The sequence below is a fragment of the Cynara cardunculus genome, unplaced genomic scaffold (assembly GCF_001531365.2).
Source record: "Cynara cardunculus var. scolymus isolate 2C unplaced genomic scaffold, CcrdV1 Un_Scaffold_571, whole genome shotgun sequence".
In the NCBI taxonomy this organism is placed as follows: domain Eukaryota; kingdom Viridiplantae; phylum Streptophyta; class Magnoliopsida; order Asterales; family Asteraceae; genus Cynara; species Cynara cardunculus.
Window position 1 is genome coordinate 94287 of NW_020200589.1, and position 15613 is coordinate 109899.

A 15613-nucleotide genomic window follows, 5' to 3' on the forward strand; every position below is an offset into this window, starting at 1 on the left:
TAAAGAATAAAATGAAATATTAAAATCACGTTGTATCTCGCTGCATTGCGCGAGTACGCTTCTAGTAATATTATAGAACATAAAGTTTACAAGGGTCGGGATATGTTAATAACATTTTTTGCTTTTGATTATTAAACGGTTTGTAGAATCTATCGTTCATTTATACTTTGTTTTTCACATTTCCAAAAGATTTAGAAGAGCTTGACATTCATATGAATGGACAAAAAGCTACTGGAAAATCCGATTTCGACCTGTAAAAACTAGCATTTCTCTGCAATTGACATCTTTATAATTGCACTCCAATCAAACAAAGTCGAAACATTAATTTGAAATCAAAGGGCATTAGCTGAATACTACTACGAGCATATATGGATGAATGATGAAAATGACGTATTTGACAGAGAATTGGAAACTTGGGTGTAGATCTTTTACCAGAATGTAATTAATTACCTTCCCATTTTCTCTAGAAAGATTGTTTAAGTATGTTGCTTTAACGGCCAGATGACCTAGATTTAACAAGTCATATTATCACAAATTTGATATAATTAAGTAATGGGATGTTTGGTTGGTTTTACATTAAGTAATGTATGGATAAAACTGTCTGTATGGATTAATCGGCCTATATAGATTGATAAAGTTTTTGTTTGAGATGGTTTATTCGTAGATGAGATCAGCGTGTTTTTTTAATTTGTTGGAGCAAGTTTGGAAGGAAAAAAAAAACTTGTCTTTCTACATGAGACTCCCTCTCAAACTTACTGAATAAATCATTTTCTATATCATTAAGCCACTATCAAACAGTCATATATAACTAACTAAATAAAGTATGAATCTCATTAAATTGCTAACAAACAACAATAAAACCATTTCAATTATATAAATAGGCTCATAGCTTAATGGAATGAAATGGGTTGGGCTGCAATTGTTTTAAGCCCACTCAGAGACAATCTAAGCAGAAGACACAAATAATTAATTAAAGCAGCAGCCCAAATTGAACTGGATAAACAAGCCGGGTATCCGGTCTTTATCCATGCCGCTCCATACCCGGATTTTTTGACCCGGCTGCACATTTTTCTTTTAAATATGTAATTTTTATTTACGATAAAAATTACATGCACTTTTCATCTTTAATGAGATTTGAACCTTTGATCTCCAATGAAATTGAGATCTACCGCTTTTTAATATATATTTACATACAAGATTGGATTTCGGTGAGAAGGGATCTCCACCCTTGGATCAATCATAATTGAAGAGAACCACTAAATCAATCCTAGTGAGATACACTAAACTAATTATCTTTTAAAGCATAATTCATGGGTTGTTTCGAGATTAAAAATAATCAAGGATTTAAATCCCTTCTTGCATTTCTCACCTAAATTCTTATTCTCATACGATAATTTGTCTATACATATATCATGCATATATAAGGCATAGTTACAAAAAGGCCCTTCAAGTTCACGCATAAGTGCATTGCTAACCCTCAGGAATGAAGAAACATGAGCTGCAACCCTTCACACTTGAAATTACCATTCAATTGGTTTGAGCTTGGCTCCAGAGGTCAAAAGTACCAGGAGGTCTCACGTTCAAATCCAAAAAGAAAAAAAAATCCCCTTGTGGCCACGGAGGTTCAAATGCGATGACTGCGGGCTATCTGCAAAACAGGTGGTCGCCCTAGGATTAGTCGGCTCGCATAGCAGGTTGAATATCTAGGTTAATAAAAAAAAAAAAAAAAAACCATTCAACCATACAACAACCTCCAAGAAATAGATAGCACACCCCTCATCATCCATGCTCAATTTCAACATAAAATAACTCTCAAAATACAACGAAAACACAAAAATACCATAATTTAAGATAAGTTTGTAAGTAACTAAGACCATTCTATAAACTCAAAGTAAACCATGCAGATACATCTTAATCATTATTAACATATGAAGTCTGATAAGTTTTGAGATCTAAAGATATAACACAAACAGAAAAATAGTCGTTTAATAAATTAATTATTATCAGTAAATTATTACAAAATGTATATCTTCATTAAACATTATACTGTCAAATGGTAGACGTTCTTCGGTTGATAAATGCCGTAAGCTAATGCTGGAAAAGGTTGGTAGAGGCCGAGGGGTTGCGAAAGGTGATAATTCTTGCGAGGGGATCATCGATGATGATCTCATTGAGCGTGATCCATATCGACGACTCGTTAATATCAACTCCAATTAACCTTTCGATCTTGAACCTTTCTATAAATCATGTCACTTCAGTGTCATATGATACAAGCTGATCAATATGTTCAAAATTATGAGCTTTCTCTTTCTTTTGTTTAATCCAAACAAAGCTAATGTCTTTTACTTCACCAAATTCCTCAATCTCATCCAATGCCCCGTATCGATGAGTATAAACTTCAATCTTTCTTTGCAAATTTCATCCTCGTTGAGCACTTTCGTGCAGTTGCCCTAATTTCATCAGTAATCAAAGACATTCTTGCCTAAGTTATTTTGGTCTTTGATATAGAGGGGCTGTTTTGGTTTGGTGACAGTCTTTGTAGCTATTTGGTTTGCATATGGATGTTCTGTTAGATTTATGACTTCAAATCTTCACTTAACAACGAAATTGCCATTTTGGTCCCTTAAACTACTTTATCGTTTTACAACAGATTCGATTCTCATTTTGCATCATTATAATATATTTGGTCTCTCAACCTACTTTTCATTTTTATAACAGACTTGATTATTCACCCCACTTCCACTTTTAGGATTTGGTCCATTGCTTTAATTAATAAAACTTGATGGCACAAACAGATATCTTCTAAATATGGTGAGCAAAATAATTAATTAAAATATGAAGCTTAGATTTTAACATCAAAATACCTTATTTTTTCATAAATATTAATTTCATGAAATCCTTTAACTCAAAGCATAATATTAATAAGTTTTTTGTTTTAATTAGTTGAAATTAAAAAAAAAAGTTTTAAAACTAAATGCCTGATAATATATTAAATAATAAGATATAAAAATTCACATTTAAGTAATTTAGTAAATTACCCAAAATTAATACTTTTATATCTTATTATCAAATATATATTTCGATATTCAGTTTTAGAACTTTTTCTAATTTTCAACTAATTAAAATAAAACATTTATCATAATTATATTTTATTTGAGCTAAAGAAGTTCATGGAATTGATGTTTTTGAAAAGATAAAATATTTTATGGTAAAATCTAAGTTTCAAATTTTATTTAATTATTTTGTTCGTTATATTTGAAAGATATATGTTTGTGTCACCAAATTTTATCGATTAAAGTAAAAGACCAAATCCTAACAATGAAAATTGAGGAAAGGGCCAAAATTGAAAGAAAAAAAACAATGAAAAGTAGTTTGCAAGACCAAATCGGTTATAAAACAAAAGGTAGCTTGAGAAAGCAAACCCGTTATTAAAAATAAAAGTTGAGAGAAATGTGAATAGATAAAACTGTCTCTCACCATGGAAACTTAACTGAAAGAGTTAATAGAAGGGACTATTACATTATAAAAATAAAACTATAGGAATGTCCCTCGTTAGTAATTATTTTTAAGGACCTTACTTGTTAATGTAGGTGAACTATAAAGACCAAATTTACATTTTAACTCAAGTAATAAATATTCAGAAATATACATACAAAATATTGACTATAATTGTTTTTTTTTATTACCTTGGATATCCAACCCGCTATGTAAGCCGACTAATCTCAAGACGACCACCTGATAACTCGAAGTCACTGTATTTGAACTTCCGTGGCCACAAAGGAAATTTTATTCCTCCTTGGATTTTTATAATTGTTAATGCAATATTATGGAAATATTTAGAAGAATATCTCCAAAGCATGTTAACAAAAGTATCATAAAAATATTTGATTCAAAAAGGATATCATAAAAATAATACTATTAATTGTACTAATTAATTAAGTAGTTTACTTAAACACTAAATCAATACGTAAACTTACTTTATCAGGTAAGATTGTAGTCCATCAAAACAATATCGTATGCAACAATTTACTCCAAACACTTGACAGGAAAGAGTCGTCACCCTCAATTACAAAATAATTCCTTTGATTACGTGAACCAAACAACCCCTTAAATGCAATGCAAGACGGTATTATCAAGCGGGGCACCACCGTATGGTCAATTACTACCAATACATAATGCAATCAGTATAGCTAGTCAATTTAGATATGGCATGTTACTACATTTTCAGTCTCAACACACCATGCATATAAACATGTCTATTTTCTGATTACTATTATCATCATTACCCTTCATGGACAGAGATCTATATCACAACACAAACAGACCATTTGAAGGTGTTGCTGTTTACCACTATACATACAAAACCTGTATTAATTCTAATACAAAAATAAACAAAATTGATGTACCAAATATTACATGTCTATTTGAACCAACCTTATAAATTACTAGATTCAGAAATAGAAAAACAACCAAGTGTTGTGTATATATATATATATATATATATATGGGCATACCTTCAACTTCAAGGATAAACAACTGTGGCTCTTAACTTGCTCCTCATTTACTTCTTTCTGTACCAAGAACAAGCAGCAGTGACCACTTCTTGTCGACTCTGCTGTCACAAATTTAATGTTTCCCTTTTTCGGTTTCACCTGGCATTGCTTTTCACCACAAATATTACGTTATTTCGATTATATATTGCATTGCAGCAGCTAAATCACTGCTACTAGAAGCTTAATTACCTCTTGCGTTTACTTTTGACAGCCGTCGAGGATGAAGGATTACTGTGCCAGTTCCTTTTTCTTTGGTTGATGAACCAATTGTTAATCTGCTTTAATTGTAATCCTGTTTCTTGTACCAATCTTGCTTTGTCTTCTTCCTGATTCAACAAAAACCTTTTCTTAAATGTTTATTTCCCAACAAAAATTAAGCTCAAATGTGGGCTACTTGTAATGCTGTGTTTACTTTCCTTTCGTTACCATTGTGGGTGTGATTAGAATCCTAATCAAAAACAAATTACTCTGGACTCATCTCCAAAGGAATTTTTATCTTCATTGAAAGGGAGATTGTGGTTTCTAAGCATTAACCATAAGCAAGTGTAAGAAGACAATAGGATCGATGCTTACTGTAGGGTAAGGCCACTTGGAATGGGACTGCCACCAGGCTTTGAGGAGGGAGGTGGTGTCTCCTGGCAATTTTCCAGCTCTTCTTTTACGTAGAATTTCTTCTCTGATGTCCACAATTTTCTCCTTATACCCCTAAAGACAAGAAACATCCAATTAGCTCTATTAAAGAGGAGCAGAAGCCAAACAGACCAATCCGTGTCTTTTACCTGCTTCAGCTCGTGCTTTAGCTCTTGCCTAACACGTTCCATCAAAGAACGCTCACTTTCAGTAGGAAGACCAAATCCCATGCTGTCTGAAACATCTAGACCTCCATCGAACAAGTTAGTGTCACTGTCTACTTGTTCTTCATCGTCATCAGACATTGTTGCACCTGTACCCTCACCAGGTGCTACACCTGTACATACAGCATAGAAAATTAAATATTGAAGGAACTGCTTTATCAAAATTAATGACTAATTTACATGGCTACAAAATTCAAAATTTTATTCAGGAAACATGTAATTAAGGTATTTATAGTAACAACATTTTCAAGGAGAAAAAGAAGGCGTCTGGCTATCTTGATACCCCAATAACACCACAAACACGTTAGGTTAAGTAAATGTCAACGGAAAAGCAACGGCTGCAGCTTAGTGAGTCCTTTCTTCCGTGATGAACTGTTGGCGCCAGTCCTACATTTTGTCTCTGTGGACCGAGGAGAAAAGGGGCTCGGCGGGAAGAGGATTGTACCGTGCGAGAAGCAAGGAGGTCAACCTCTTTCAAATATACAACATGGATTCTGGCAATGCACTAGGCAACTGTGGTCACAAACAATCAGAGGCATTACTCAGACCGTACCTAAAATTGGAATATCTTGCAATTAATTCTCATAGAGAAGCATGTTCTATTTCGTAGGAATAAAGGATACTTGAATAGCTTACAAAATCCATTTTTCCTTGTCTTTCCTTTTTTCTATGGTTTAAATTTGCAGTATAACTAAAAAGCGAGGCTAATATGGAACAAGTACATTGCTCATAAACAGAAATATATCACCAACAATCATACACATGAATTACTGCACAGAAACAGAGAGAAAAACATGTGCTTCTCCTAATTGTCCATCTGCATATTCTGCATCTCTAAAAGCAATGCACAAGTGATGTTCCACAAACATTCCAGAAAAAATTTCAAAAAGATGTAGGAAAGGAAAAAGAAATGAGTGATTACCTGTTAAGCTTTGTAAAGATTGTTCTAGCTCCCAACAAGCCATGACTGCTTCCATTGCATGGACACGAACATGTTGCTGCAATTGTTCTTTAAATGAAGAGAGCAGTACAACATAGTGTGCCTACACACAAATTTTGTGAAAGAATGAATATATATAACATTATCAATAAAAGCATAGGCACGTAGGAGATAATGGTGATATCAAGAGATTCTTGAAATCAAATTATAAACAAAAAGATCATAAAAGAATGAGACAGATAGGGGTTCCTAAACAAAAAAAAAGTAGAACCTAGTAATATCTAAAAATCTCCCCTCATTCCGAGTGGAAGAAGCTTTAGGAGGGCACTCCACAAATAATTACTCCTTTCGAATAATAGTATCACATCAATCAAAAAGTATCACGTGAAATTATGTGCATATCACTTGGAGTATTCTGAATAAAGTTCACCAATTAATCCTCATTGCCCCATGGGGTCACTTTAGCCCACTAAATAAAGAAAAAGATTTACAACAAATTTAATGTCAATGCTTAAAGCAACAGAACCCTTTTACGCCCACAGATTTTACTCTTTCCAAAGAGTAATGATTATCTTCAGTGATCATAATTGATCAAGGGGAAACTTGTAAAGTGTATTGTAATGACTTGAGTTATGATCGGTCTGTTTTAAGAACTATTTCTAGTAAATACATCATCAAGAAACATTGAAATGGATATATCATTCATGAGTCATGACTATGATATAGGCATGTAATCAGGTTGTGGGGAGAATTTTGATCTCAGAATTACAATAAACTATCGGTGTTGTCTAAATCAGCCAATCCAATTATAGCATCATACAAACTGCAATAGTCATTTAAAGATAGACAGCGCAATTAGAGTGAAGACAAACCAAGATGGAACAGATTAAAATGGTTAAAAAAAGACATTGCTTATTCCACTCATCTGCTTTTACATATGATCAAAGGGACTTCAAGTATTTATATTATGCGTATATAGAAGCTATCAATTAAATTAAAAGGTTATGCTTTGGTTGTAAAAAAATCCCTTTCATGAAATAGTTTAAAGATGCTTGAAACCCAAATTTTGTTATACCGACCCCTCCAAAAACTTTTTAGTTTATTGGCACATCCCCAGCAAATAAAATAGACCATAATGGAGACAGATTCTGAAAACACTACCAGAGTTTTAATAATTAAAATTGTACTGAAAAATAACATCTCTCTCAGAATATTCTGATACACATCAAAAACCGACGCGTACCATGAAAACCTAAATAGGAATCCAAATTCTTTCAGCAGGTCTTTCTCTCGATATATCATTAAAACACAACTACAAATACCTAATAAGGGGCAAAATATCTTGAGAAACAGACCACAAGAAACTATGGAAGCATTGGGAACTATGCACATACCAATTCTTATAGTAATAAATAAAGAAAGGACCAATTTCTTATACTCTCTCATCAGTCAACAGCAAAAGCGAAAGGACGAATGGATTCATAGAAAAGCAGCAAAACTCATCAAATAATGTCGGGCTGACATATGTACGCTATCCTGAACTAGCAGCTCTCGAACGTATATCACAGTTTCTTTTACTCTGTCTGCGTCCGAATCTCCCTCCCTGGTGCGAAAGTTGTAGGATTGAACCTCCAAAATTCATATTTCTATTCAAGCTACTTCAGAAATAACAGTTCCATAACGATGACAATGAACCTTTGGTGCCAGAATTGCGGTGACTGTACCCACCCATACATGAGGATTGGACAATCAAGATCAAATGTAAATACAAGTAAATACCAACAGAGAGCCCTAGTCACAAATATAGAAAAACCCTCGGTGGTACCGAATTTGACGAGTCTCTAATTGAGGGAACCTACCAAACAAACAATGAGTCATATAGAGACGTATAGAAAGTGGAAGTAGTTACCATGAATTGATTGAGATCCTTATCATCAAGAGGCTGATTATGATTGCCAAAAACAGAGTACTTTGATATAACTTGCTGAGATTGAGCCAACTGCGCATCGATCCTCGGCAACTGATCCACCGGTGTCGCAATTCTCAAGCAAGAGACATGCGCCGATAATAGCTGATCGTACATCGGATGCGATAGTATATCCGCCTTACACTTTGCAAATTCCCAATCTCTCTCGTGATTACCTCCATTTCCGTCGCTCTCACTCTGCCGTTGACTCACTTTCATAGCATTATCATCAATATTATTGTCACTATTTATCGCAGAAACAAACATCGATTCACGATTACTGTCATCGTTATCAATAGGCCGAGGAGATAGCCAGTGGTTGTTGGAATTGGATGAGTCGGAATTGGTGGTTTGCAAGTGGAGGAAGCTGCCGCCGCTGCCGTCCCCGGCGTAGTGGTGGTTCTGTTGCCGGAGAATTGCGCTGTTTAGCCATGTAGGCGGCGGAGACTGGGAAGTCTTAGGGCCAGCATCAGGAGAGGAAGAGGAGTGGGCGATGTGGTGGTGATGATCTGATGGTAGTATTCCTCTGAGAACCTCGACGCTCTCCGTCAACTGGTGTTGGTCAGCATAGTGTTGAAGAGCCATTTCGTGAGAGATGTTGTCGTGGAACGCCATGGCTACCGAGCTGAGCTTGGTCTAGAGAGAGAGAGAGAGAGAGAGAGAGAGAGGGAGAGAAAGAGAAGAGAGAGAAAGGGCGCAAAGGAAGGCATAGATTGTTCCAATATATCTATCTGTGTTCACACATACATGAAGACAACAATACTACAAAAGCGATATTATCAATGAAACTATTTTTATTTCTTGTATTTTCATTTTAACCAATTACTACCTTTTTCATATATATACTTTCATATATATATATAACAAATAATATTTTTATAGTAGTATTTTAAAATTGTTATTTTATAAAAACACTTATCAATTTATTATAAGTCAAAAGAGTTTAATTTTTTCAAAAATTTCTTATTATCGGTTTGATACCGATATAAATTATTTATCAAAACACTTAAAAGTGTTTATTACCGATACCAGAATAGAGATCGAGAAAAAGTGACCAATTTCTATAACCAGACATTCCATGATCAAGGAGTAATTAGAAAAGTATTAACAAGTCCCGACTAGTTACACCAATTTAGGGAGGGACACGTTAGGCATGGACCAATTAGTCGTACCGGTTAATGGGGCCATTTTTGGATTTCTTTTTTATTTTTGAATTTTCAATGTCATGTGATGGCTTCCAATTGGTCAGCCGAGTTACTGTTTTATAATTTTTATTTTGGCTTTTTAAATATGTGTATAAATTTGTTATTGTATTTTTTGTAACAACTCGTCCCACATGAATATAGAAGTAGATTTATGAGCTTCTTATAAGCTTAAAGTTGGGGCTAACAATAACTACCACTACGGTTTTATGTGGAATTAGAAGCTTTTGGATTAGTCTGCAGGTGTAAGCAATGAGGCATTGCAAATGGTATTGGAGCTTATCGTTGTACCATTGAAATGGTGGGGCATAACTCATTGAGCATGATGAGTCATTTAGGAGGATGTTTATAACATCTTAGGCAAATCCTACATCGTCGATTAAGATGGAGGAGGATCCTAAAAATACCTGATGAAGACATTAGGGGTTGCAACTTTGGGCTATTAGGAAGCTACAAATATCATTAGAGGGGAATCGGACTCGTGAGTCAGGGAGGACGATAAGCTCCTGAGAGGTGGATTATTAGATCCCATATCAGTTGAGAAGAAGAATAAAAGTTATCTTATAAAAGACTGAATACCTCCTCTATCGAATATCTTTTAAAATCATGAATAAAATGTCAATATATGATATGTTTGGTCGAAGATGCTATATTTTTTTTATGACAAGTGATTTTATTCCTTCTATATATGGTTATTAGTGTTTATTTGCTTTTTTTCTTTGTTTAATTGTTTTATTTTCTCTCTTATTTATTTATATATATATATATATATATATAGCATATCATTTGTATCATTAACGAAACATATTATTAACATTTGATGCTATATTAAACAAAAAAACTAATATTTTACCAATAAAACATCAGTGACTTAAATACGGACACAAAATCTAATATAAATTTTTTGTTATTAATAATCAGGTGTATTAAATGTCTTTCAATAATAAGATAAAATTTGGAAACCTATAAATCAGTATTTCAGAAGCATTAACTTTTAGCAATTTAAAATTTGGGAATGTTTGTAGACCAAAATTATCGTAACCAATAAGTTTTTGATTTCAAAAATATTATAGAAATCAATTATATTGTATTATAGATTTTAAGCCTAATTCATTTTCATCGTGTATTATACATCTAGTTCATGCACCATAACTTATGCCATCCGTTAATATCTAAAAGTAAATTCGTATATATAATAACATACGGGCATCATAGGTTTAATCATAAACGATATGAATCGACTGATAATGTGTTTGCTCCTTGCCAAAGGGTATCTCAGAATCATCGGCAATTTTGGGTGATGTTAATATTAGTTAAACTTTCCGCTAATGATATTATTATCTTGGTTGGTAGATTTTTTTGAACTGGAAGACAATTATTTACTAAACAAAATATTGACTAAAAACAATTATGCTATGTTTTAAAAGACAGAGTAATAAAACCACAAGGGTGGTGCCTAATTGGGTTGAATTTGACTCCAAAGGTCAAAAGTGTCGGGAGGTTCCAGGTTCAAATCCAATAGAGAACAAAAATCCCCTTATGGTCACGAAGGTTCAAATACGGTGACTCCGCACTACCTGCAAAACAGGTAGTTATACTGGGATTAGTCAGCTCACAAAACGAGTTGGATATCCAGGTTAATAAAAAATACAGAGTAATAAGTTAACTGTTAGCTGAAAAGCTATCTGTTAACTAATAATTAGTCATATTTTTTAAAACTAACTGACGAACTAGATGACATTATAAAATAATCTAAAAATATTTAAAAGGTGATTTATGTAAAATATAAAAAATATATATATAGTTGACAAAAACACAATAAAATATAAATATTATTTAAATTTGATGTAGCATATAATTTAGGTAGAGGGTACAAAATTTAATTTATTATGATAAATGGGGTGACATGTATGCAGGTTTAAATATTTACCGGCTATATCCGGTGGCAACGCGGCATTACTAGGGAGTAGGGACTGCTTCAACCATATTTCTAATGCAACGCTTGACTTTAAGAAGTACCTACAATATTAATGAGTCATTATTTCTATTTAATATTATCATTTTTTATTTCTATATTTTGTTTTTAATGTAAATTTCAAAAAGAAAACGTAGGCAATTTTGTATTAATTAATGATTGTTGATTTGATATGTAATTTTATAAATATTTAATTTATAATGAAATATCCTTATATTATTTAATACAATAAAAAATTAGATAATGTATTTAATTCAAATTTTTTATGTTATTTATTTATTTACAATCAGTATTTTTATTTATTATCAAACCCGTTATACGAGTCGATTAATTTCAGAACGATCACCTGCTTTGCAGATAACCCTGAGTTATCGTATTTGAACCTCCGTAACCACAAGGGGATTTTTATTCCTCCTTAGACGACTATATCAAAAAAAGAACTTTTCAGAAGAAATTATATTCATTTCAGACGACTATTTTATTATAGTAATTATATTATTAAAATATTTTATAAATTAAAATTTTATAGATTTTCATCTTCTATTATTTATTTGGGAAAAATAATTTTAAAATCATTAAAATATATTTATTTTAACATAATGTTTATAAGTGCGTAAGAATTTGGATTTGGGTATGGTTGTTTGGTTATGACACGTGTCCTCGTATGGTTACTTGGACCACAAGAACTGACGCCCTCTAAGCACGCCTCTCACATGTCAAACTCCGGACCCGCCATTTCTTTGACTTTTCCTAAACTTTTCTTTTTTCTTTTTCTTTTCTGTAAAAAATTATTTTTCTATTTTATCGATAATACAAATAATATATTTATATTTTCATTTTTCTTAGTTATGGTTTTTATATATATTTTTAATTCTAAATTAGTTATTATAGTTTGTATGCTGGTCTGGTTTTGATCTGTGTTGCTAACACTATTAGCTTGGCTCTCTTAAGGTGTAAAACCTCCGAATTTTGAGCTTCTGATTGTTATTAACATATTATTTAAGGGCATTTAAATAATAATCTATAAAGATATTTTAGGTAAAATCATATTAAAGAAGGTGGGATTCGAATCAAACTTGAAAAATGATATTTGTGTGAAATGGGGACTAGCGCAACTGGCACACGACCCTAGGTCGCCTCCCAGGTCGTGTGGCATATTGTTTTGAGAGGTGAAGTCTCAGGCGACTTGCCATGTGACTTAGGTCGCAGACAAGGTCGCATGGGGACTCTGATTTGCATAAAATGCGATTTTTGAGGGTTTTCTTCATTTGATCGTATCTCCTTCACTCCTTTGATTTTTAGCGATTTTGGAGGCTATGGTTTCGTTTTTTAAAGATCTTCAAGGGGAAAACAAAGAAGATTGAAGTTTCCTTGAAGATTTGTGGTTCTTAGAAGTTGAAAAGTAAGCTTCTAATAAGTCATTTCTTAACCTAGAGTTTGGTTCTTTTCACCTCAATCCTCGTTCTCCTCTTGGACTTCTTTGTTTATGTGTTTTTGGAGTAAATGAGGTGTTCTTGAGATGCTTTGCATCATAGATCCGAAAGTTTAGCTTGGGAATCTAAAGTCTTCACCAATGGGAGCCAAACATCAGGTTCGAACACTATGTTTAACCTAACTTAGCAAGGTGAGTTCAAGTTGCTTTGTGAAACCTTTGGACATGCCAAAAATATGTATTTTGGAGTCTTTTTTCCTTAAGATATATAAAATGTTGTTGGGTACTTGATGAAATTGGGGTATTTTGCATATTTGGTTTAATAAAATATTGAGAACTACAAATATTTGGAGTTTTTGGACATATGAAATCATAAAATGTGTAGATTTTAATGATTTATTCCTCATTTGGGATTATATGATGTTACTACACTTTTTGTATTTCGAGTTTACAAATCATTTGAAAAATATATATGGTTGATTAGTTGGTCATATTTTGGTGCCAATAAATGTTTCCTTGAAGCCATTAGTATATTTTGGGACTTTGCCCAACATTTGAATTGATAACAAAGATATTCACATTTTTTAGGGGCTAATTTGTATAACATTGAGTATTTGTATTTTATTGGGTTATACTGACTTTTATTGAATAGTCAATCGAGTCGTCGAATTATTGGATTTGTTTGGACTCTGGTGAGTTTTGGGAACATTTGTCCGGTTTAATTTGTTCAACATTGAGTTTGTGCATGATTTGCATTATTGCATCTTTATTTAAGATGCACATGTTTAAGTGCATGGGTCATTCATTGAGGTAATATAATTTAGATCGTAATGTATTGGATCCATAGCATATGAGTCGGTTCTGTTTGATAAGTGAGGAGTCTTGATGTCCTCATTTTGTGACCAGTGCTCGTGTACGCATTATGGTCATCTCGGTATTTAGGAGGTGAATTCTTATGAGTTGAACTTCAGGGCCGTGAGTATTGTGGTTTGATACTTTAACACTTATGATTGAGGGTTAAATGCATTGTGTTATCAAGTAGAAAGTTTTAGGTTCTTATCTTAAACACTACTGAGTAGAACTAAAGGTCGAATGGCACCTTGAGGTTGGAATTCAACTAGAGAACGAATGGGCACTAAGATGCGGTATTCTTGAGGTAAAACTCGATGGAGTAGACACTAAAGATACTATGGCCTTGAGGTGAAACTTGATGGAGTAAACACTACCAGTATTGAGGACTTGAGGTGACATTTGTTATAGTGGGTACTAAAGGCAATGAATCTGAGGTGGAGTTCGATAACGTTGATATTTGGCCTACTTTTTTGTTTTCCACCACATTTAATAGAAACGGGTCTCAAAGGTGTTGTTTTGGATATCGAGTATTATCCATGTTCTCAATGATGTTTTGGGTATGAAGTGTTTTCTACGATTTATGATTTTGGTATATTGAACCTTATCCATGTTTTGGGTATTTTGGATGTTAGAGTCTTATCCATGTTTTTAGTATTTGAATGTTAAACTTTATTCACGTTTTGGGTGAATATTTGGTTTTAGTTCCAAGTTAAAATAGGTGCTTTGATCACCGAATTTTCATCACGAAAATGATGGTTTTGTGAAAGATGTTGCTTTTATATTAACATTTCATTTGAGAAATCGTGATTTAAATAACAGTTTTACCATTTTACATTGATGATAAAAATTGTTTAAGCTCAGCAGACGTTAGGCCTAACCTTTTTTATTTGACGGCACATGCATCATGTCCTTGTTGGGGAACAATACTTGTGACACTACAATAAGTTGAGTGCTAGTAAGAGGCACATGAATGAATTAGCTATTCGGAGACGTCTTACGTACTTTGAAGATAGCGACAACTATTAGGTTTAGGGACACCTGTTCATAACCTAGACTTTATGTAAGGTTTGGTTTACCTTTAGTAGGTGTTGAATCTTTGATTGCCATTATAGATAATCAAATGTTGATCTATAAAAAAGAATTTATTCCTTATTTGGTGTATTAATGAAAATTTTAAATCGGTCTATCTTTCCCGTTTTGAAGGTGTTACATAAGGTATTATGATTGGTGAGATTGTGGAAACATCAAAACATGTTATGTTAATGATATAGATGTTTTTTTTATTAACCTGGATATCAAACCCACTATGCGAGCCGACTAATCCCAGAGCGACCACTTGCTTTGCAGATAGTCCAGAGTCACCGCATTTGAACCTCCATGGCCACAAGGGGATTTATATTTCTTCTTGGATTTGAACCTGAGACCTCCATTATGTAGCTATTGATCTTGAACGATAACAATATAAGCAAACATAATATAGATAGGGCAAATACCATAATGTCAAAGCTTAATAATAGTTTTTATTATCAACTTATCACTTTACAATTCAATAACTATTGCATAGTTAAACAATAAACCTACATGTGATAAAAAAATTTAGCAGTTTCGACCAATGTAAAATGTTAACCTGTGTCACTCTCATAATGTTCAACTCGCTTAGTCATATATTGATTTTTATCCAGGTAGTGTGAAATGAACAAATTACTGTACTGAATAGATGAAACAGGATGTTACCAATTACATGAATGAAAAATGCTTTGAAGAATATTTGATCTCTTGATAGCTCTATTTTAAATAGATATTTACTAAACAACTATATTTCATTTAAAACTGAATCAT

The 15613-nt window shown here is 33.0% G+C and overlaps 1 protein-coding gene across 2 annotated transcripts; it reads right to left on the bottom strand.

Moving 5' to 3' along the window:
• Positions 1-4242: 4242 nt before the first annotated feature.
• On the bottom strand, positions 4243-8937 carry LOC112501800 (homeobox protein knotted-1-like LET12). Of its 2 annotated transcripts, none has more exons than XM_025105524.1 (6): positions 8257-8937; positions 6330-6450; positions 5333-5520; positions 5127-5258; positions 4743-4879; positions 4243-4661 (listed from the first exon to the last, which is right to left on the bottom strand). In XM_025105524.1, the coding sequence occupies exons 1-6, from the start codon at positions 8926-8928 to the stop codon at positions 4649-4651; spliced, it is 1263 nt and encodes a 420-aa protein (XP_024961292.1). In that variant the 5' UTR covers positions 8929-8937; the 3' UTR covers positions 4243-4648. The 2 variants fall into 2 exon arrangements, with proteins under 2 accessions (XP_024961292.1, XP_024961293.1); XM_025105525.1 differs by having other exon boundaries at positions 4243-4652; positions 8257-8928.
• Between the last annotated feature and the right edge of the window lie 6676 nt (positions 8938-15613).

Bases quoted from the DNA above. Each gene is read 5' to 3' on its own strand.
- LOC112501800 (XM_025105524.1), bottom strand. From the start codon at position 8,928: ATGGCGTTCCACGACAACATCTCTCACGAAATGGCTCTTCAACACTAT. The intron at 6,451-8,256 runs GTAACTACTTCC...ATTTGTGTGTAG, and splicing joins AGGATCTCAATCAATTCATG to GCACACTATGTTGTACTGCT. The intron at 4,880-5,126 runs GTAAGCATCGAT...TTGTTGAATCAG, and splicing joins CCAAGTGGCCTTACCCTACA to GAAGAAGACAAAGCAAGATT.